We start from the raw sequence: 24,181 nt of genomic DNA, 5'->3' as shown, positions 1-24,181 counted from the left end.
TCTGTCCACGTATATCGTCGTGCGGCGGTCGGCAAGTGGTTAAAGTGATTGTAAAGGCTCATTTAAAAAACAAAACAAACATGTTTTACTTAGCTCCTCTGTGCAGTTGGATTTGCACAGAGCAGCCTGGATCCTCCTCTTCTCGGGTCCCTCTTCGCTACACCTGGCTACTCCCTCCTGCCGAGCGCCCCTACAGCCAGCATCTTCTAATGGGGGCACCTGAGCCGTGTTACAGCTCCCTGTATCTATTCAGACATGGAGCCCTGACCCGGCCCTGCCACCTCTCTCCCCTGATTGGCTGACTTTAACTGACAGCCACGGGAACAATGGCGCCGCTGCTGTGTCTCAGCCAATCAAGAGGAGTGTCCTGGATGGCTTAGACCAGTGATGGCGAACCTTGTCACTCCAGATGTTTTGGAACTACATTTCCCATGATGCTCATGCACACTTCAGTGTGGTTGAGCATCATGGGAAATGTAGTTCCAAAACATCTGGGGTGCCAAGGTTCGCCATCACTGGCTTAGACACTCGTGGACATCCCTGGAGAGAGATAAGGCTCAGGTAAGTAATTAGGGGGTGCTGGGGGGGGGCTACTACACACAGAATGTTTTTTTTTTAACTTAAAGAGGAACTGCAGTCTGCTCACATAATTTGTAATAAAAACATCTTTGCCATTCCGAAGCTTCCATCCAACTACTTTGCATATTATTTTAAATATACTGTGATTCTGCACTTGCCAAATATGCTGCAGAAATCTCCCTCCACGGAGTCTGGCTGCATCCATTTTAACTGCGGGCAGCTGAAGTTGCTGCCTGTTCACTTCCTTGACTTACACAGAGGCACACCTCCAGCTCTCATTAGCCCTCTTATGACTCATCCCCCCTCCCCTCCCAGCAAACTCTCATGAAAGTGAGAGAGAGAGCTGTGCATGATGTCATAAGCCTAGGCTAATGACCAGACAAGAAGCAGGAAGTGGGCTGTATAAGGTATTTACTGGTAGAAAAAATGTTTTACTATCCAAAGTTAAAACAAGGAGATTTAATAGATGGAAAGTTGAAAAAATTACTGAAGTTCTACTTTAACCACTTGCCCGGCCAGCTGCCATCATTATACTGCGACAGGTCAGCACAATCCCTCAAACCCTCGTAGCTGCACCTCGGCTCCTTTAAGCGGGATAGCAGGCGTGCTCCTGCTACATTGCAGGGGGGCCGATGCTCTTGGCCGACGGTCGCGATGACCGCCAGCCGTGCGCGATCGCAGGCACAAGAGGCAGAACAGGTATGTGTGTGTGCAAACACACAAATCATTGTTCTGTGAGGAGAGGCAAGGCAGATCGTGAGTTTCTAATAGCTAGGAAATAAAATCTGTCATCTCCTATAGTCAGTCCCCTCCGACCCACAATTAGAACACACAGTAGTCAGGGAACACATTTAACCCCTTGATCGCCCCCTCTAGTGTTAACTCCTTCCCTGCCAGTGACATTTACAAAGTAATCAGTGCATTTTTATACCACTGATCACTGTATAATTGTCAATAGTTTCAAAACTGTGTCAAAAGTGTCGGACATAATGTCACATTCCTGATAAAAATCGCAGATCGCCGTCATTACTAGTAAAAAATAATAATAAAAACGCCATACATCTATCCCCTATTTTGTAGATGCTATAACTTTTGCGCAAACCAATCAATATACGCTTATTGCAATTTTTATTACCAAAAATATGTAGACGAATACATATCGGCCTAAACTGAGGAAAAATATGGCTTTTTTAAAGATAAATAGGGGATATGTATTATAGCAAAACGCACAACATGTGTTTTTTTTTTGTTCAAAATTGTCACTCTTTTTTTGTTTATAGCGCAAAAAATAAAAACCACTGAGGTCATCAAGTACCACCAAAAAAAAAACTATTTGTGGGAAAAACAGATCAATCAATTTTGTTTGGGTACGGCACCGCACGACCGCGCAGTTTTCAGTTAAAGCGATGCAGTGCCGAATAGCAAAACATGGCCTGGTCATTGAGCAGAAAAATCTTCCGGGGCTGAAGTGGTTAATACATATAATGCATTAAGATAAAAAAAAAAAAAACCTTCTGCCTTTACAACCCTTTTAATTGGCGACTATGTGAGGTTGATTTACTAAAACTGGAGAGTGAAAAATCTGGTGTAGCTGTGCATGGTAGCCAATCAGCTTCTAACTTCAGCTTGTTCAATTAAGCTGAACAAGTGTGAAAGATGTGTGCAAATCTCTAGATTGCCAAAATTACAAATACTTTGGAAGGTAAAACAATATATTCATGTAATACCTTATTATTTCTAAGAATTGTATTGTTACTTCTATGTTAACCACTTCGGCCCCAGAAGAATTTATCCCCTTCCTGACCAGAGCACTTTTTGCGATTCGAACTGTGTCGCTTTAACTGCCAATTGCGCAGTCATGCGATGTTACAGCCAAACAAAATTGATGTCCTTTTTTTCCCACAAATAGAGCTTTCTTTTGGTGGTATTTGATCGCCTCTGTGGTTTTTATTTTTTGCCCTATAAACAAACAAAAAAAGCGACAGTTTTGAAAAAAAAAAAAAACGCATTATTTTGTACTTTTGCTATAATAATTATCCCCATTTTTTATTTTTTTTTAAGTAAATTTTTTCTCAGTTTAGGCCGATATGTATATGTATTTTTCTACATATTTTTGGTAAAAAAAAAATTGCAATAAGCATATATTGATTGGTTTGTGCAAAAGTTATAGCGTCTACAAAATAGGGGATAGATCTATAGCATTTTTATTATTATTCTTTTTTTACTAGTAATGCCATTGATCTGCTATTTTTATCATGACTGCAACATTATGGTGGACATATCAGACAATTTTGATACATTTTTGGGACCATTGTCATTTATACAGCGATCAGTGCTATAAAAAAAAAATGATTACTGTAAAAATGTCACTGGCAGTGAAGGGGTTAACACTAGGGGGCGATCAAGAGATTAACTGTGTCCCCTGGGAGGTGATTCTAACTGAAGGGGGAGGGGACTGACTAGAGGAAGTGACAGATTGTGGTTCCTAGCTAATAGGAACACACGATCTGTCATTCCTCTCAGAACCGAACAGGGATTTGTGTGTCTCCTGCTCACGCTCGCTCGTGGCCGGCCAGCCGTCCACAGAAAAGCCTTCCAATCAAGGACACTGGTTCTGGTGTCCTGGGAGTCCCCTAAGGGATTCCCTTAATTTGCAGGGATTTTATCTCACTTCCTGATTGGATATGGTACAGAAAGTAAAGGGAAATCTCTACAATAGGACGCAGATAGTGAAAAAATAAAAAAGTTAAACAGGGGTTATAACCTTGCCTTGCTCTGAACAAAATGAAAAAAAAAAAACAGTTTTGCTTATAGTTCTACTTTAATAAAACCATGTCAGTAACCTGTTCATTGATTCTTCTATTCTACAGGCCTGGCTGGCTTTTTCGTCATAGTAGCTTATGGCCTTTACCGTCTGAAGGAAAGGGGCAACATTAAGATGTCTGTTCACCTGATTCATACACGGGTCGCTGCCCAGGCCTGTGTGGTAGGAGCCACTGCTCTGGGTAAGCATGTCTAGAACAAAGTCATAGTAAAAAATATAATCTCAATGGAATCTGTGTATTAAAGTTGCATATATATATATATATATATATATATATATATATATATATATATACATACACACATATACAGTGGTGTGAAAAAGTGTTTGCCCCCTTCCTCATTTCCTGTTCCTTTGCATGTTTGTCACACTTAAGTGTTTCGGAACATCAACCAATTTAAACAATAGTCAAGGACAACACAAGTAAACACAAAATGCAATTTGTAAATGAAGGTGTTTATTATTAAAGGTGAAAAAAAATCCAAACCATCATGGCCCTGTGTGAAAAAGTGATTGCCCCCCTTGTTAAAACATACTATAACTGTGGTTGTCCACACCTGAGTTCAATTTCTCTAGCCACACCCAGGCCTGATTATTGCCACACCTGTTCACAATCAAGGCATCACTTAAATAGGAGCTGCTTGACACAGTAAGGTCCACCAGAAGATCCTTAAAAGCTACACATCATGCCGAGACCCAAAGAAATTCAGGAACAATTGAGAAAGAAAGTAATTGAGATCTATCAGTCTGGAAAGGGTTATAAAGCCATTTTCAAAGCTTTGGGAATCCAGCGAACCACAGTGAGAGCCATTATCCACAAATGGCGAAGACATGGAACAGTGGTGAACCTTCCCAGGAGTGGCCGGCCGCCCAAAATTACCCCAAGAGCGCAGCGACGACTCATCCAAGAGGTCACAAAAGACCCCATAACAACGTCCAAGGAACTGCAGGCCTCACTTGCCTCAGTTAAGGTCAGCGTTCATGCCTCCACCATCAGGAAAAGACTGGGCAAAAATGGCCTGCATGGCAGAGTTCCAAGGAGAAAACCACTGCTGAGCAAAAAGAACATCAAAGCTCGTCTCAATTTCTCCACAACACATCTTGATGATCCCCAAGACTTTTGGGACAACATTCTGTGGACCGATGAGACAAAAGTGGAACTCTTTGGAAGGTGTGTGTCCAAGTATATCTGGCGTAGAAGGAACACTGCATTTCATAAAAAGAACATTATACCAACAGTAAAATATGGTGGTGGTAGTGTGATGGTCTGGGGCTGTTTTGCTGCTTCAGGACCTGGAAGACTTGCCGTGATAAAAGGAACTATGAATTCTGCTGTCTACCAAGAGATCCTGAAGGAGAATGTCCGACCATCTGTTCGTGTACTCAAGCGTAAACGAACTTGGGTTCTGCAGCAGGAAAATGATCCTAAACACACCAGCAAGTCCACCACCGAATGGCTGAAGAAAAACAAAATGAAGACTTTGGAGTGGCCTAGCCAAAGTCCTGACCTGAATCCTATTGAGATGTTGTGGTATGACCTTAAAAAGGCCATTCATGCTCGAAAACCCTCTAATGTAACTGAATTAGGACAATTCTGCAAAGATGAGTGGGCCAAAATTCCTCCAGGACGCTGTAAAAGCCTCATTGCACGTTATCGCAAACGCTTGGTTGCAGTTGTTGCTGCTAAGGGTGGCCCAACCAGTTATTAGGTTTAGGGGGCAATCACTTTTTCACACAGGGCCATGATGGTTTGGATTTTTTTTCACCTTTAATAATAAACACCTTCATTTAAAAATTGCATTTTGTGTTTACTTGTGTTGTCCTTGACTATTGTTTAAATTGGTTTGATGTTCCGAAACACTTACCGTAAGTGTGACAAACATGCAAAGGAACAGGAAATGAGGAAGGGGGCAAACACTTTTTCACACCACTGTATATGTGTATATATATATATATATATATATATATATAGTGCAGCACTATTCTCATACAATCCGCTCCACTGTGCATACAATGTATCACACTAAATGAATCTGTAGCCTTATAAAACAAAAATCTAAATGTACAATAAAATAAACATATAATGAAAGTCTCTGTGATATGTATTAATCCACCACGGTACTCCTCAACAATCTTCTCATATAAAACACAATTCATCTGGTTTCTACCAACAGGTTAAAGCGGGAGTCCGCCGGGACTCCGGGTTTTTTTTTTTTTTTAAAGCCAGCAGCTACAAATACTGCAGCTGCTGACTTTTAAAATAGTGACACTTACCTGTCCAGCGCGCCCACGATGTCGGCACCCGAAGCCGATCTCTAGATCGTCTCTCAGGTCCTGCCGCCGCCATCTTGGGTATGGGAATCAGGAAATGGAGCCTTTCGGCTTCATTTCCCGGTTCCCTACTGCGCATGCGCGAGTTGCGCTGCGCAATAAGGACGGTCCCCGCTGCCTCTGGGATCTGTGTGTTTCCCAGCAGGCAGCGGGGCACTTGCGGAAAGGGGCAGGCACTTGCGGAAAGGGGCAGGCACTTGCGGAAAGGGGCGTAATCTACGCCCCTTTCCGCAGAGAGCTGCACCCGGAAGTGGGTGCAGATACCTGTACTGTACAGGTATCTGCACCCCCCTCCCCCCTGAAAGGTGCCAATTGTGGCGCCGGAGGGGGGGAGGGTTCCGATGAGCGGAAGGTCCACTTTAGGGTGGACCTCCGCTTTAAATGTGCTCTCACCTCACTTCTATTAATCACAGACTTTTCTTTCAACTCCAGCCAATCCCTCTGGGATGGATATCGCCTCTTTTATCTTTGGATATGGTTTTCCTCTCTCAGAAGCTTTTTACATTGGCCACATGATATTGAAAACCTAGTGCTCTCTGCATAAATAATTTATTAAAATACTTGCATAAAATTGCACTTACAAGAAGTTAAATAAAAAAAAAAAGCAGGATTTCTTAATATCTTGCTCGTGAGCTTACCACACCACTCAGGCTTTCGGTGATCACGTAACTTTTCAGGGCTGGGCTCCTCCCAGCTTTACGTGTGTCGCCAATAAGATAGCTTCTTCAGTAGGATGGCGCAGCCCAATCAACCCAGCCCTTTTATCAGTTATCATTGTCATGGGAATCTAAGGGCGTCTCCTCTGAAGTCCTGAACTTATGTGGACCCACCCACCTCATCTGGGCGACAGAACCTACATATACTCCCCCTCTCTGTCCCATCTGCTACAATATATGGCACACATAATAGGAGTGAGGTGAGAGCACAATTCACCTGGTGGGGGAAACACTTGCTTTATATGAGAAGATTGTTGAGGAGCACAGCGGTGGATTAATACGCATTACAAGGACTTTGACTATATGTTTATTTTATTGTACGTTTCAATTTTTGGCACAGATTAATTTAGTGTGATACATTGTGTGCACCGTGTAGCAGATTGTATGAGAATAGCTATGCACCATTTATATATGCAATTTTCTTTACTCTACTTGTTTGGTGTAGTGAATCGCTCATAGGTATACAGCAGCTATTTCATATTTTATATTATTATTCATTAATATTATTTTAATTAATATTATTGACATTTATGTATGTTTTAATATACAGGTCGCTGATTTAGTTGGTTTGTGTTTTAGGATACCAGGTAGCGCTGATTGTTTCACTTTATTTATGTATTATTAAAGTGTTAGTAAAGGAGTTTTTTAAATACAACAAACATGTCATACTTACCAGCTCTGTGCAATGGTCCATAGAGAGCGTGTTATGGTTATGCAGTAATCTTCCTCTGTCTGCTTACCTCTCCTCATTTGTTCAGACTAAGAGGCCAGCCACTTCCACCTGGTGATTTTTATAACCTCTCCTCTAAGCATGGCTCCACCCCAGACCCTATATTAACCTGTGCACTGCAAGCCATCGGTACTGATCAACCATTGTTTATTCACTGTGTGTTTGGCTTCCTGTTTCCTGCTTGCCGTATGCTCTACGTTTGTCTCTATTACCGACCTTGGCGTGTTCTCGACTATTCCTGTCTGCTCGTGACCTTGACCTTTTGGCATGTCCCTGACTATCCCTGCCTGTGACCCTGAACCTTTGGGGTGTACTCTGTTGTTCCTGTCTGCTAGTTGCCCTGACCTCTGCCTTATCCCTTTTACTATCCTTCTTGTTCCAGCCTGCTGTTTCCTTCTCCTGTAGTCTACCGTGAGCGTGAGCTGTGAGATCCTAGGGGCTGCGACCTGGAGCCAGACTGCAGCGCAGTCCATCCTCACCACTGGAGGCTCTGGCGAACACCTGCTGGCTCTTCGACTCCGCGCCCTGGGGAATCTATGCTCCAGCTCCCACTGGGATCAGTAGACCTGCTTCCTGAACCTCCCTGGGTACAATCCGCAGCAGTCAGTCCCAGGGTCCACTATCTTAGCGATGCACTTCCAATTCCTACGGAGTGCATCTGTCACCTGGTCTCAGGTGACCTGACAGTGCAGCTCAGCCCTGCCCCCTCCTTACTGGTTGCATCTCAGCAATGAGGAGTGAGAAACCCAGGGGAGCCTTAGATGGAGTTGACCCCCTATGTGACTATACCGGGCTCCACTAACTTCTCTCTCTCAACTGGCATTTTCCAAAGGCTTGACCTGTCCATATACGAGATCAGGTAGTGATGTTGGAGAAACTTGGTTAAGAATCTGCATTTCAATTAATCCCAAAAGTGATCAGTAGAATTGAGTTCAGGACATTTGCGTTACTCTACGTCAAACCATTGTTATGGATCTGCTTTTCTAAGCCTAAACTGAAAAATTTGGAGCGGTTTCCACATACATTTGTCATATAGTATAATTTTAAATTTAATAAAAATTGACTCCTCTATCAGCTTATGATATCTGAGGTGCCAACAAAAAAAAGTCCCTATGATCTGGAAGTAACCTATTTAATTTAATCCAACAGCATTATTGTACAATTGACTATCCTTGCGATCCAGCGCTACCTCCCACGAACCCATCTGTAACAAGACAGATTAGGGTACAATGCACAGGCATATACTGTATGTCTGTGAAGGTTCTTATTTATCATGATTTAGTTAAAGTAGTTATTCACATTAAACTGGACTTGTTCTATAATGTTGAAGACATTTCACCATTCTGAGATTTTTTTTTCAGTTCTAATGTTCCATTAGGCAAAAGTTTTCAAAATGACAGAAAAATTCCATCTGAATGTAACCAACTACTACTAGCTATATGTCTAGATCTGTAATATGTTAGGATAAAGTCAAAGCCTATCTCCACATTGGATCAGTTGTTTTGTTTCCTTATGTCCACCCATCACTAAGCAGTGAACGCCCTGCATTACTACAGTATAGTACCAGCTTACCTTTGCTTGCAAAGATGGAGCGTGCGTAAGATGAAAAGGTCTGATCTATTAGTTCCCCTATAGTACACATCTGCAGCAAGATGCAGCGATCCACTGCACAAATGCGCATTGCATTGCCCTTGCCTTGAAAAAAAATTGTGCAGGATCTATTTCTTTCATGCACTGAGGTGTGTTTGCATCATTATTTTTAATTTCCTGTCTAATGTAACAGGACTCAACATACAAAAACACATACACTGCAGCATAGTGTGAATAAGGCTTCAAGGGTAATAATAATTAAAGGGCTAAAACTGTGTTATTCAGGCTGGGAAAGTTAAGGTTGTTTCTGGATGCACAGTTAGCCACAGGGCAAAGCAGGAGATAGGGGGAAATCAGGACAAAGCACAAGTTTTTGTTAAGGAAGGTTTGGGGTTACATGGGGGGGGAGGGGGGGCTAGTGTGAAGAGGACTGTGTTAGAGGTTCTGCCCACCCCAAAAATAAACATCTAATTTTCTGATGTGTTGGTAACTATGACATGTATATTCCTTCCTGTATTTAGCATCTTGATATCTACAACGTGTCGGAATTCAGAAACACCAATATGGCTAAGTACAATCTTGTTTTGGAAGTATATTGTGTGGTTTGCTGACTATAGGAAAATATGCTTGTGTATGTGACAATACAGCAGCCCTCAGGCCAAGCGGTTCTAGAGATGGATTTCCTAGAAAAGCATGAGTTTGTATTCCAAGGAATGTCAGGGGATTACAGCGCTGGGAGCAAGGACATGGGTCCCGGGAAGATAAGACTAAGAGACAGGGAAGGAAACATAGCATAAATGATCTGAGCAAGCTTTAAAGTAGTGCGGAGGCCTGGAGCCAGAGGACCCCTTCTTCCCCATGGACAATTAGCAGCATTCTTGTTAACTAGATTACCATAAATAAAATGCTTGAAACATTAGGCTCTATGCTAATGCCTGGGAAAAGCAATGAATCAATTTCACAAGCAGGTGGGAGAATTCTTGGATTTCTTGTATATTTGACCATTTTCATGGTTTCAAGGAAGCAATTCTAAATCTTGCATCTCTTTTGCAAGATTTAGAAATCAATAGCGGGCTATAGAGTGAAACAAAAGTGTGTGTGTGTATATATATATATATATATATATATATATATATATATATATATATATATATATACACACACACACACACACACTCACACACAGTATCTCACAAAAGTGAGTACACTCGTCACATTTTTGTAAATGTTTTATATCTTTTCATGTGACAACACTGACGAAATGACACTTTGCTACAATGTAAAGTAGTAAGTGTGCAGCTTGTATAAATTTGCTGCACCCTCAAAATAACTCAACACACAGCCATTAATGTCTAAACCGCTGGCAACAAAAGTTAGTACACCCCTAAGTGAAAATGTCCAAATTGGGCCCAAAGTGTCAATATTTTGTGTGGCCACCATTATTTTCCAGCACTGCCTTAACCCTCTTGGGCATGGAGTTCACCAGAGCTTCACAGGTTGCCACTGGAGTCCTCTTCCACTCCTCCATGACGACATCACGGAGCTGGTGGATGTTAGAGACCTTGTACTTCTCCACCTTCAATTTGAGGATGCCCCACAGATGTTCAATAGGGTTTTGGTCTGGAGACATACTTGGCCAGTCCATCACCTTTACCCCTCAGCTTTTTTAGCAAGGCAGTGGTCGTCTTGGAGGTGTGCTTGGGGTCATTATGTTGGAATACTGCCCTGCAGCCCAGTCTCTGAAGGGAGGAGATCATGCTCTGCTTCAGTATGTCAGTACATGATGGCATTCATGGTTCCCTCAATGAACTGTAGCTCCCCAGTGCCGGCAGCCCCAGACCATGACACTCCCACCACCATGCTTGACTGTAGGCAAGACACACCTGTCTTTGTACACCTCACCTGGTTGCCACCACACACGCTTGACAACATCTGAACCAAATAAGTTCATCTTGGTCTCATCAGACCACAGGACATGGTTCCAGTAATCCAAGTCCTTAGTCTGCTTGTCTTCAGCAAACTGTCTGTGGGCTTTCTTGTGCATCATCTTTAGAGGAAGCTTCCTTCTGGGATGACAGCCATGCAGACCAATTTGATGCAGTGTGTGGAGTATGGTTTGAGCACTGACAGGCTGACCCCCCACCCCTTCAACCTCTGCAGCAATGCTGGCAGCACTCCTACATCTTCCCAAAGACAACCTCTGGATATGACGAGGAGCATGTGCACTCAACTTCTTTGGTCGACCATGGCAAGACCTGTTCCGAGTGGAACCTGTCCCGTTAAACCGCTGTATGGTCTTAGCCAACGTGCTGCAGCTCAGTTTCAGGGTCTTGGCAATCTTCTTATAGTCTAGGCCATCTTTATGTAAAGTAACAATTCTTTTTTTTCAGATCCTCAGAGTTCTTTGCCATGAGGTTCCATGTTGAACTTCCAGCGACCAGCATGCGAGAGTGAGAGCAATAACACCAAATTTAACACACCTGCTCCCCATTCACACCTGAGACCTTGTAACATTAACGAGTCATATGACACCATGGAGGGAAAATGGTTAATTGGGCTCAATTTGTGGGGTGTACTCACTTTTGTTGCCAGCAGTTTAGATATTAATGGCTGTGTGTTGAGTTATTTTCAGGGAACAGCAAAATTTACACTGTTATACAAGCTGTACACTTAAGTGTTGTCGCATGAAAAGATTAATAAAATATTTACAAAAATGTGAGGGGTGTACTCACATTTGTGATAAACTGTGTGTGTGTGCGCATATATATTTGAATTTTTTTTCTTTATTAACCGCTTCCCGCCCGCCCTATAGCCGAATGACGGCCTTAGAGCGGGCAGCTTCCTTCGCCTGGCCGTCCCTGGACGGCCTGGTGTTTACTTCCGCAATGCGCGCCGCCGCGGGCGCGCATCGCGGAAGTTCTGTGTTTGCCGTGTCCCCCGGGGACAGGCAAACACAGATCGCTGTAAACGGCCAATCACAGCGGCCGTTTACAGCGTGATCGGCGTGTCCAATGGGAGATGATCTCATATGTAAACATATGAGATCATCTCTCAGCGCCGCTCTCCCTCCTCACACAGACAGCGTGTGAGAGGGGAGAGAAGAACGGCTGCAGCAGCCGTCAGTGTACAGAAGAAAAAAATAAATAAAAAAAGTGTAAAAAAAGTGCCATCCTCCCCAGAGCCATCCCCCCCCCCCAGTGCCATCCTGCCCCAGTGCCATGCCCCCCCCAGTGCCACCCTGCCCCAGTGCCATCCTGCCCCAGTGCCATCCGCCCCAGTGCAATCCACCCCACCCCAGTGCCACCTGCCCGCAGTGCTATCTGTCCCCAGTGCCACCTGTTGTCAGTGCCATTTGTCCCCAGTGCCATCTGTCATCAGTGCCACGTATAAGTGGCATCTGTCATCAGTGCCACGTGTTATTAGTGCCACATAGTGCCATCTGTCATCAGTGCCACGTATTAGTGCCATCTGTCATCAGTGCCACATATCAGTGCCATTTGTCATCAGTGCCACCTGTCAGTGTGACGTGCCATCTGTTGTCAGTGTCACGTGTCATCAATGCCACTTATCAGTGCCATCTGTCATCAGTGTCACGCGTCATTGGTGCCACGTATTAGTGCCATCTGTCACCGGTGGCACGTATTAGTGCCACGTGTCATTAGTGCCACGTGTCATCAGTGCCACGTATTAGTGCCACGTGTCATCAGTGCCACATATTAGTGTCATCTGTCATCAGTGCCACATATTAGTGCCATCTGTCATCAGTGCCACGTATAAGTGTCATCATTGCCACGTATCAGTGCCATCTGTCATCAGTGTCACGTGTCATTGTCCTGGTATTTCAAAAGTGTAATAAGTAGTCAACAAGTTAGATGTGTAATTTATGCTTCTAGAACACGTGATGGCGGTCCCTGCATGTTGGGCCTCTCTATGTGGCTAGGCTGTGAAAAAGTCCCACACATGTGGTATTGTAATACTCAGGAGGAGTAGCAGAATTTATTTTGGGGTGTCATTTGTGGTATACACATGCCACGTGAGAGAAATAACCTATTACAATGACAATTTTGTGGAGAAAAATAAAAAAAATGAAAAATCTTCATTTTGCAAAGAATTGTGGGAAAAAAATGACAACATCAAAAAGCTCACCATTCCAGTTACTAAATACCTTGGAATGTCTACTTTCCAAAAAGGGGTCATTTGGGGGGTATTTGTACTTTCCTGACTTGTTCGGGTCACAAGAAGCGAGATAGGCCACCAGTACATCAGGTGTGATCAATTTTGTGCGATTCGCACCACAGATTGTAGACTCTCTAACTTTCACAAAGACCAAATAATATCCACTAATTTGGGTTATTTTTACCAAAGATATGTAGCAGTATAAATTGTGGCCAAAATTTATGAAGAAAAATTAATAATTTGCATAATTCTGTCACAGAAACAAAGAAATATGCGTTTTTTTTCAAAATTTTCGGTCTTTTTTCATTTATAGCGCAAAAAATAAAAACCCCAGAGGTGATCAAATACCACCAAAAGAAAGCTCTATTTGTGGGAAAAAAAAGGACACAAAATTCATTTGGGTACAGTGTTGCATGACTGAGTAATTGTCAAAGTGTGAGAGCACCGAAAGCTGAAAATTGGTCTGGGCAGAATGGTGTTTAAGTGCCCAGTAAGCAAGTGGTTAATACACACACACTGTTGCCGAAAGTATTGGGACACCCACCTTTACACGCACGTGGGGTTGTTTGGGGACTGGTGCGCAGTCATGTTGGAACAGGAGGGGCCATCCCCAAACTGTTCCAATAAAGTTGGAAGCATAAAATAATGCCGACACCTTAAGACTTTCCTGCACTGAACTAAGGGGCCAAACCCAACCCTTGAAAGACAACCCCACACCATAATCCCCCCTCCACCAAATTATTTGGACCAGTGCACAAAGCAAGGTCCATAAAGACATGGATGAGCGAATCTGTGGTGGAGGAACTTGACTAGCCTGCAATGTCCAGTCCTCAATCCGACAGAACACATTTGGGATGAATTAGAGCGGAGACGGTGAGAGCCAGGCCTTCTCATCCAACACTAGTGCCTGATCTCACAAATGCGTTCTGGAAGAATAGTCAAACATTCCCATAGACACACTCCTAAACCTTGTGGACATCCTTCCCAGAAGAGTTGAAGCTATTTTGTGGTCAGGTTTTGTTTAACTTTATATTTGCATTTTTTAAGTACCAGTCTATCTGCGATTAGAAGATCTGCTTTACATTGCAGGTTTGTAGCCAAACGTTGGGTGTTTGTCGCCCAGTTGGGTGTTTGCAGGTGCTGTATTCAACATTTGTTCTGCTTATCCCCAGGGACAACCTACGCAATGTACAAGGAATACAGACAGCGGCAAAAGGCAGAGAGGGAGGCCATGCAACGAATCGAAGGAAACTCTACCAAGGAATAGACTATACAACCAACTATCACAGGGAACCAACACTTGTATTTTTCATCTGATTGGTTACTCTCAATTTACAGTCTTGCAATGCTAGAATATAAAACAAAATATATTCAACACACTTACCATACAGATCATTTTCTCCTTATCTGTTGTACAGTCTAACACACTGCAGGCTATCCAAAATGATATGTAGCAAAGATCAGTTTTCCTGGCCAGCAGTAAAAATTAAGACTATAAATGTATCTTACTGCAGATTTACTGCCCTTTTGGAGAAAGAGATATCTTGGTTAGATGCAGAAAAGTGTATCCAAACCAATGATCTATGATGGAGAGACTATGCTGATTTACTTGGGATTACTGACAGATGTGGCTGAAAATATAATTGCCACAACACAGACAGATGATATGTGAAGCCTGAAAAGACTTCACTCCCTCTTTGAAAAACACTGAAAGTACAGAAAATACACGTTGATCTGCTAGAAATCATGTGAGCTCCTAACTTCCTGATGCTGAACAATGCTGCATTTAAAGGGGTTGTAAGACCCCTTTCACACTGGGGCGTTTTTCAGGCGCTTTAGCGTTAAAAAAAGCGCCTGTAAAGCGCTTGAAAGAAGCCTCATCTGCAATCCCAATGTGAAAGCCCAAGTGCTTTAAGAACCCTTTCACAATGTCAGCGCCCGGAAAACGCTCGTAAAGCGCCGCTTAAACTAGCAGCGCTTTACCTGTGTTTTTCGAGCGTTATTGGGGCGCTTTTAACCCCTGCTAGTGGCCAAATAAAGGGTTAAAAGCGCCCACAAAACGCTGCTGGCAATAGCGTTTTTCAGGCGTTTTACAGGCGCTTCCCATTGATTTCAATGGGAAGGGGCGCTTTATTCACCGCTCCAAAGAAGCTGCCTGCAGGACTTTTTTTGACGCCCTGCCAGCGCAGCGCCTTGGTGTGAAAGCACTCGGGCGTTTACATTGGGATTGCAGTTGCAGCTTCTTTCAGGCGTATTTTTTAACGCTGAAGCGCCTGAAAAACGCCCCAGTATGAAAGGGATCTCGGTGTGAAAGCACTCGGGCTTTTACATTGGGATTGCAGTTGCGGCTTCTTTCAGGCGTATTTTTTAACGCTAAAGCGCATGAAAAACGCCTGAAAAACGCCCCAGTGTGAAAGGGGTCTTAAGGTTCATGTTTTTTTGCACCTTAATGCATCCTATGCATTAAGGTGAAAAAAGACCTGTCGGTGAATGGCCCCCCAGCCCCCCATTTTACTTACCAGACCCCTTGAACTTGACCCACGGGAACATGCCGTCTTTCTGTCTGGGGTTCTCAGCTGTTGATTAGAGATAGATTGATAGCAATGCAGCCATTGGCTCCCGCTGCCGTCAATCAAATCCAATGACGCAAGCGCCAGGGTCGGGGAAGAACACTGCATTCAGCCTCTATGGACGCTGAATGCTGGACTCAGGAGTACACCTGCAAGGTAACCCCCGGGAGATCGCTTCTCCTGGGGGGGGGTTATCTGATGTGGGGCGGAGCCGCCCAGGGACCCCAGAAGAACAGGTTCAGGGCCACTCTGTGTAAAAAAAACCTGCACAGTGGAGGCAAGTATGATATGCTTTTTTTATTTTATTTTATTTAAATAACAAACCTTTAGTGTCGCTTTAAGATCGAAGTTCACCCTAAAACTAAAATCTCAAAATCTACTGCCAGTCACATTCTAAGACTAACCTATTTAGCCTTGTAAAACAAAAACCGGTATACATACCTTTTCTGAAGCCGGTCCGGGCTCCAATGGCAGAAGCTGTGTCTAGAAGACAGCCAACAACAGCTGGGAAGTGACATCATCCATAGAGTTGGGGCTTCCATTGGTGGCCGCCTCTTCTGCACACGCCTCCAAACACAGAAGCCGCCACTGACAGCTCAGCGTGGGACTGAACCGGCTTCACAAAAGGTATGTATAGCGTTTTCTTCTTTACAGGGATAGATTAGTCTTAGAATGTGGCTAGCAGTATATTTAGAGTTAGTTTTAAGCTGAACTACTTTAAATTCTAAGCATTGTGGTCAACCACACTTGCGTTCTCTTCTGTTAGACTACAGGACACCTCCCCTTATTTTATTGAAATGAAAAGAGGGGGAGGAGTACCTGGGCAGGTTTGACAACACTGCTTGCAGAGATGTACCGAATACCGAATATTTTTTTTTTTGCTGAGGACTAATTTAATTGTGAGCAGCGTGATTACAGATGGCACTTAAACACTGCACACAGTAGAAGTACAACTCAACAGAAGGGACCTATGTGGATAGAATTGGCTTCAGTTTGAGATGCTTCTGAGTTCAGAATTCATTGACGGATGCATTTGACCTACAGTTGATTTCCTTCTGACCTGCATTTCACATGCTTCAAACTAGTTTTGCATTCCCAATGACTTGTATAAAATTGTAAATCCAGTCTGACACAAAAGCATGTCCACACACTCTGTGCCTTCAGCACCAGGCACTTCTATAGAAATTTAAGGAAATTCAACATGAGAAAATATGGAGACTACTGCATATCTCTCCTTTGGTAAGTTCCCATTGCATGGCTGTCTGCCCATACAGCCTCTCTTGATTCAATGGTTTGAGTCACTGACTTAGAATAAGTATGCAGACAAGGACTTCTGAGCTGCATAGTTGTGTTGAGTTGGTGACCCAGAGGGTTAGAATAACATGCATGGTAACTAGCAATTGCAGAAGTTGGTAAGCATTTGGCATCCCTGGTCTTTAAAGCAGAGTTCCGCTGGAAAAAACACTTCAATTTTGAGTACACAATATTAAGTTTTCTGATGATTTATTGTCAAATTCTCTCCTTTGACACCATGGGGGAGATTCATTAAAACTGGAGCACACAGAATATGGTGTAGCTTTGCATAGTAACCAATCAGCTTCAAACTTCAGCTTGTTCATTAAGCTTTGACAATAAGCCCCCGGTCACACCGCTGCGACTTGTCATTCGATTTAAGAGTTTCAAATCGCACCCTATTGTCCACATTGGAAGAGGTCAGTGTGACTCAAACTCCTTTGGAGTCACACTGATTTTGAAACAAACTAGTTCCTGCACTACTTTTTGCAAGTTTAGGTGCAAAGCAGTTGAAGTAGCACAGATGTCTTCCAAGTGGCACCTGAAGTAGAACGATTTCAAAGTTGTAATCGGTGTGAACGGGGAGTAAAACCTAAAAGCCAAATTGATTACTATGCACAGCTTCACCAGATCTAGTAAATATCCCTCAATAATTTATTTTGCACCTCACTGACAAAACCCTAAAAGGAGAGAGCGTACAAGACATCAGCTCTTATGACTGGGCATTACGGAGTAAACCAATATTAGTACAGAAGTTTAAATGAGAAACTTTAGAAGAATGACACTGTGTATAAAAGCAAGTCTGCCTTGGATTGTGACAATTGCATCTAATATATTTAGTTCTGAAATGTTTACATAGACATTTGCGTTTCGCAATCTGTATATACATATATATCCATGTTTAGTGATCTTTAAATAAAGCCTCCTAGTGTTTTATGACAAAAGAGCAGAGATTGATTTTCAGACAGTAATCCAATCTGTAAAGTTTATTTCAATAACTAAAAATAAACAGTATGTACACATCACAAGAAGAGCGCCAATGGTAAAAAAAGTCATAGTTCTGTGAAAAGCACAACCAGCAGGGGGCTCTACCGACTCACAGAGAACACGTCCAGGACTGCAGAGGGTTCCATGGTGAGGACTCACTACACTGCAATAATGAAGGTTGACCTGGAATATTGTTTGTGGCGGGCTGGTGTTGGTGGTTCAGAATGACAGATATCTGGGCGACAGCTGCCTCTTAAGCTCACATGGGATAATTTAGGACCACATCCTGTTTGGCCAACTCCAACAACATAGGATCGTCGAAAAACTTGCTGATGCTTACGTCTTCACTCAGACCCTGAAATATGGAGAGATCATATGAGTAACTAACGTATTGTGTAATAAGTCATCACAAAGGGTCAATAGTTGGCTGACATGTAACAAAATATGGCCAGACAACAAGAAAAAAAAAAACCCTGCAGTTTTTAAGCACAGTGACATGCTTCATAAATGAGATAAGTACTTCGAAGCCAAGTGGCTTGCTAGTAAAATGAACAGTCTGTGTGAAGGAAAAAAAGCAAGACAGAGAGATCAGTCATGTGACTTATCAAAGTCGTGTAAACCGCTGGCTCTGCTCCCACTAGCCATGATCTGCATAGAGAAGCACAGCATCCCAGTCATGACATCAGTGGGTCTACCATAAGCTATGTAATGAAAACAAAAGTTATACAGTAGAACCTCGGATTGTGAGTAACGCGGTTTACCAGCGTTTTGCAATATAAGCCGTTTAAAAGAAAAAAAAAAATCCTGACTCAGTTTGCAAGCATTGTCTCGCAAGATTAGCAGAATTCAAGCCTCTGGGGTGTGCAGTACCACATTTGGCCAGAGGTGTGAGGGCGCTGACGATGCTTGGAGAGCTCCGGAGCTGCTCCGAGACACTAGGAAACACTTGGTTCCCGAGCGTTTCCGGCACCCCCCCCCACTCTGGTCACATGCGGTACTGCATAGACAAAAAGTGGCTCAGTGGAACAAATTATCTGAGTTTTCATTGATTCCTATGGGGAAACTCGCTTTGATATAAGAGTGCTTTAGATTACAAGCATTCTTCTGGAACGGATTATGGTCATAATTCAAGGTACTACTGTATTAAAAATTTCATTAGCATAATAATGAGGCTGGGAAGGAGGAACCAGGGAAAGCAAAATATAAAACAGATTAAATTCCAGCTTTTAAAAAAAAATGTCCTTGTTGCACACAGCAGCTAAAATCCTCCTTCCAAGTGTACAGAGCAATAAAGAAATTAGAATTTTATTGCTGCAGTTCTTACAGCCTGTAATTTTTGGGACAGGAAGAAAAAACTATTTTAGCAAGCAAAAACATCTGACTTTTACAACTTTGCTATTTTTAGATTTACCAATAACAGCACAAGCAGCTTCTTTGGTGAATGAGACAAGGTAGATTAAAAGTTAAAGCAGAACTATACTCACCTCCACTCCAGTGATGTGATGTCCCGGAGCTCCCTCACTGGCCGCAGACATCTTCGGCCAGTATTCCTTCAGGTTCCTGATCTTTGATTGCTTTGATTGGCCTGGTCAAGATGATGTCACTCCCACGCATGCACTCATTCATTGCACACATGCATGCATTTATTCCCCTTGGAAGATGCCAAACCTGTACACTGAGCTGCGTGTGCACAGCTCAGTGTGCAGTGCAGACAGGTAAGAAATGTTAATGCAGAAGAGTTATAGCATAACTTTTCAGCATTAAAGTGGTTCTAAGAGCATTAAGGTAAAAAAAATCTTCTGTAAGCAGTTCTCCCCCAGCAGCCCACTTTATGAGCCTGATCTTGATCCAAGAACGTGTACAAGAAAAAGGGGCTCTCGTGACTCGCTCCCTTCTCCCTGGTTCAGACACAGCACTGCTGTCAATCACAGTCAGTGAGGAGGAAGCGGAGATAGAGCTGAGCCAACTCTGTATGTCTTATAGCAGTGATGGTGAACCTTGGCACTCCAGATGTTTTTGAACTACATTTCCCATGATACTCATGCACTCTGCAGTGTACTTGAGCAACATGGGAAACGTAGTTCCAAAACATCTGGAGTGCCAAGGTTCGCAATCACTGTCTTATAGACACACAGAGCGGGCTCGATACCAAGCATGCACGAGTGCCACCATAGCAAGCTCGGCAGCGAGGAGGTCGACACTATAAAAATCCTGCCTGTACACAATTTTTTTATACTAAAGTCACACTTTAAACCACATACAGCAGTGAAACAAATCAAATGCAGACTGAAGCTGAGATTATAGGAGTAATAAAAAACAGTCATTGTGCCTCAAACAATTCACGTACCTTTCTACGCCTTGTCTTAATCATGAACTCCCTGGCAAGGTGAGGTGCTGGCTGGGGCTCCAGAGGTCGGATAATGATGCTTTTGTCCAAGGGGTCACCTGGCACAATCTGACAGTGGAATACAGTAAGTCAGTAATGTTTGACTGTAACGCGCAGAATTCCAAAATTAGTACTACTGAGATGACTTAAGCTTGCAATACCCTTATCAAAATTTAGCTATTTCAGCAGTGTGCGGAGCAGTTTCTGCTCAACAAAAGATCATTTGATTACTGTTGGAAAATGTTCTCGATCAGTAGCTGCAGAACACACCGATCAATGAATTCAGACAACTGTCAGAAAACGACATCTTGGTGTGATTCCTCCATTCACCTTGTTTGTGTAAACAGAGGAATCTACTAGCTAGCTTTTTTATTTTTCAGCCAGCGGGCTGAAAGGAAAAAAAGAACAGCGTATGGTCAGCTGTGTGTATGGTCCCAACTTACCTGCCAGTGATGGAAAACAGACAGGGAGAAGGCCTGTCCCTGAGTATGTGTGCGCAGATCTGTCTCAAAACCAAAAGAATCTATAGCAGGGATAAATGCTTTGATGGTGTAGAGTGGAGATCCAGGTATAGGGGCATCCTGTGTGACGTGGCCTCTGTAAGACAGAACCAGACAATTTATAAAAGAGGGACAATGAAATGATTGGATATATAGACAAAAGTATCAGACACCCACCTCCTCCTGGCCAGCACAGTATATACAGCTGAGACACAGTCTGCTGGAGCTTGCACTTCCACAAAGTAATATGGCTCCATGAGACGGGGTGTGGCCTGCAGGAAAAAGCATCATGTTGTTATCTTGCTCATCATTAATTGAGGTTTCTTTCGTTCCTCAATATAAAAATTGCCAGTTAATGTACCTGATCTTCATTATAGTTAATGATGGAAGAAGCTGACAAGGACTCAGAGACGTATATTCTGACACACAATGCTGCCTGGCTCAGTCCTTAGGAAGCTTCTTCCATATCTGTGTGTGGCCAGGCACCCTCTGAAGTGAGCCCATATCACAAAGCTCTGCTCTTTCATATGCAAGATGAAATCAGCAAGGGAACAATTGTCCAAATAAAAAATTGGCGATCCACAGAAAGGGTTAGACTTTAGCTCTCTATCTACTGAACAGCTACAAGTCTGAATAAAGGAGCGCTCTTTTTATGGTGTTTTTCATTACAATTCCTCATAAGTTTCATATGAGTTTAATGGAGCTGCGTCCACTGTGGTGTTCTTCCATACTCTGCATACATTTGGAAGGTTTAAGTGAGCCAGGCCTCATGTTTTTTTTTTTTTTTTTTCTTACAAGTGAAATGTGCTTTCAGGGCAAGGTGGGGTTTGTCAACCTAACAGCATTCTATAACCAGCTTAAAAAATATCGGTACTGCAAGGAAACTAGGTACAGCTTCCACTCCAGCTCATGCTGAAATATACTGTAAACCTTCTAGATTATCCACATCTCCCATATTATCAATGCTTCAAGGCCATCTAATGGCAGAGATGTTTAAAAAAAAAAAACTGACACTTGTGACGTGAGGACTGGACACACACAGCTCTTAAATATATTTTATAACTTCCTGACTGTCAGGCCTCGTTCACACCATTTGCAGAGACATCAGTTTTTCTGCACGCGTTCTGCAAGGGCTCAAAGGAAAGAACGGTTTTCTATGTGCTCTGTTCACGCCACAACATTGGTATCATGTGCAGATTTTTTTTCTGTGCAGGAATCACATTGTGTATGCAGTTTTCTGCATGGATCAAAAAGCTGATATGACATCATCATTGTGGTGAATAGGCACATAACTGACGTACATAAAAACTGATGTCAATGTGCATAAAAAAAAAAAAAAAAACTAAAAACGCAAATGAAAACTGATGTAAACTCATGTCTCTGCAAGTGAAATCTATGCAGTTTTCATACACATATGGTGTGAACGAAACTTTTGAGACTTCATAAACAGACCCAACTGAAGTGGTCCAGCTGTCCCTGCCCTTGTGTGTGTTGATCTTGCTGGCTGTGCGTTAAGTAATGATCAGAGGCAGGTGTCAGTTTTTCCTCTATTTTGGCAGCAAACCTTTATTATGAGAGGTGAATGCTCTTAGCATGTGGAATGCTGTACAAGAACTAGAAGTTGCTTTACCCTCCAGTTAGCAGGGTGGTGCGAGAGGCTAGTCTCTCAGTGCCATCTGTATATTACAATACAATTCAAATAGCCTACAGTTCTGTGTCTCTCACTGAGAAAAAGCTTTAACAGTGAACATAACAAAATCAATTTTTCAGAATAAGCATATGATGACAAGTGTTTCTGGCTCTTCCAAAACATCTGAGAAAAAAAGCTATTGATTGTTTGGCTAAATTAAGTCCACAAACGTATTATGCTTTGAATAATCTTCAAAACTTGTTTAATTTATCAGCATGAGGAATGTGATATATGTGGGCATTTTCTGAATAAAATGAGACAACATCCACTTGTATAACTTTATAATGACTTGGGGGGGCAGGGGTAGTTACAATATGAGGATGCAAAACAAGAGCTCACCATAAGGAAGGCAGAGTATACCACTCTGCGGGCTGTAGGAATGATCTGTCCCCCACCGCGGTGCAAAGGCTCCTGTGCAATCACAGCATCCAGGATCTTGAACTTCACATTCCTGATCACTGAGAGAGAGAGAGAGAGAGACAAAGGAAGAGTGTATTCAAAAGGTAAGTAACAGAGAGAATGTAAACATCCCTTGTGACAGTAATAAGCAGTGACAGGTGCTCTTTATTGGGGGATCTGGGGTCTTTAAGGCCCCAAACCCCTCTTCTGCACTTGAAAGTATTCAAAACACCAAGCATCAGCATTTTTGAATACTTTCTATTTTTTAAAATTGGCGCCTTTAGGATCCCAGTAATCTGTAAGTGATGTCATGACATCGCTTCTGGGTTATTAGATCCGAGACCCAAACAAAGCCGATTCTGGCTTTATTCAGTCTCCGGCCAGCCATTGGACGTACCGGTTGGTGGTTCGGGCCTCTCTGTGGGACAGGAAACCCAGGCGGTGCAACGCGAGGACGTCCCCTCCCGCTGCTTGTGATAAAAGCCGAGTGGCTGCTTAGCTGCATCAGTTGTTACAAGAAAGCCGACCGTCCGCTCTAAAGAAAGGTAACTGGTGATGCCTGTAGCTGCAGGCATCACCCCGGTACAACTCCTTGCAGCAATATCGGTACGTTTCTGACCGATACTTTGAAAAATTTGACTATCGGCCCCCAATAATAGATGGTGCATTTCAGAAAAGCACAAAATTGATCGCATTATTGTAAGCAGTTAATCAACAATGGCAGACAGTGGCTATGGCCTTATTAGGCTACACATCCAGAACTGCAGCCAGTCCCTTGTCATTTAGGTTAAAATGTATCTATATATTTTTTTTTCATTTTGGATAGAGTGGGGGTGGCTGACACTGTCAGTTTACTTTTATATCTGTGTCCCTTTGAGCAGTCTTACCTTCAGACACAACAGGAAGTAAGGGGAAAGCTCACTAAAGTGAGAGGAAACTTCCTCTTAGTTGTCACCTGATGGAAATATTTTCTCCTTTATTCTACTTCCATTGACAACTGTAACATTCTAGATTTTCTGTCTGCCCAAGTGATGATCAAGTAATAAAGAGGGTGAGTAAGGGCGAGTATCCCCATTTGGGACATAGGCAGGAATAATACCCTGAAAGGGGCTTTAGCTATTCCCAAACCTAACTAAAATAAAAAGGTCTTGCTATAAATAAACTTTAATGAGCAATACAGGCATGCAGAAAGGTCCTTTTCAGGCATGAGGTTCAGCATCAGTAATGTTTCCCTCATAAAAGTCTAGTAACTGGGTAAATATTTCAAGACATTCTTAGGGGAAAATGTTCAAGGCAGAGGATATCTTTAATACTGCATCAACAGTTACAGCATTATCTAGAGCAGGGGTAGGTGAACCTGGTCCTCCAGTTGCTGTGGAACTACAAGTCTCATTAGACACCGCAAGATTC

General features: G+C 42.9%; 2 protein-coding genes across 3 annotated transcripts in view; one reads left to right on the top strand and one right to left on the bottom strand.

Moving 5' to 3' along the window:
* The window catches only part of HIGD1B (HIG1 hypoxia inducible domain family member 1B), a 46,512-nt gene extending 28,765 nt beyond the window's left edge, over positions 1-17,747 (top strand). Inside the window, exons 3-4 of the mRNA XM_077460085.1 lie at positions 3,450-3,584; positions 14,119-17,747. Of these exons, the coding sequence (XP_077316211.1) occupies positions 3,450-3,584; positions 14,119-14,213 (230 nt within the window). The 3' untranslated portion in view covers positions 14,214-17,747. The remainder of the gene's footprint in view (positions 1-3,449; positions 3,585-14,118) is intronic.
* A 33-nt stretch (positions 17,748-17,780) lies between these two features.
* The window catches only part of EFTUD2 (elongation factor Tu GTP binding domain containing 2), a 38,606-nt gene continuing 32,205 nt past the window's right edge, over positions 17,781-24,181 (bottom strand). For both annotated transcript variants that reach the window (XM_077460082.1, XM_077460083.1), the window contains exons 24-28: positions 22,712-22,830; positions 20,860-20,954; positions 20,626-20,779; positions 20,144-20,251; positions 17,781-18,151 (exon numbers count right to left, since the gene is read on the bottom strand). In XM_077460082.1, coding sequence (XP_077316208.1) covers positions 18,056-18,151; positions 20,144-20,251; positions 20,626-20,779; positions 20,860-20,954; positions 22,712-22,830 — 572 coding nt within the window. In that variant the 3' untranslated portion in view covers positions 17,781-18,055. The remainder of the gene's footprint in view (positions 18,152-20,143; positions 20,252-20,625; positions 20,780-20,859; positions 20,955-22,711; positions 22,831-24,181) is intronic.

The sequence above is a fragment of the Lithobates pipiens genome, unplaced genomic scaffold (assembly GCF_037356315.1).
Source record: "Lithobates pipiens isolate NorthernLeopardFrog02 unplaced genomic scaffold, aLitPip1_a1.2 Scaffold_28, whole genome shotgun sequence".
Classification (NCBI taxonomy): domain Eukaryota; kingdom Metazoa; phylum Chordata; class Amphibia; order Anura; family Ranidae; genus Lithobates; species Lithobates pipiens.
Note: the sequence above shows the minus strand (reverse complement) of the source record. Positions and strands in the feature narration are given on the sequence as shown.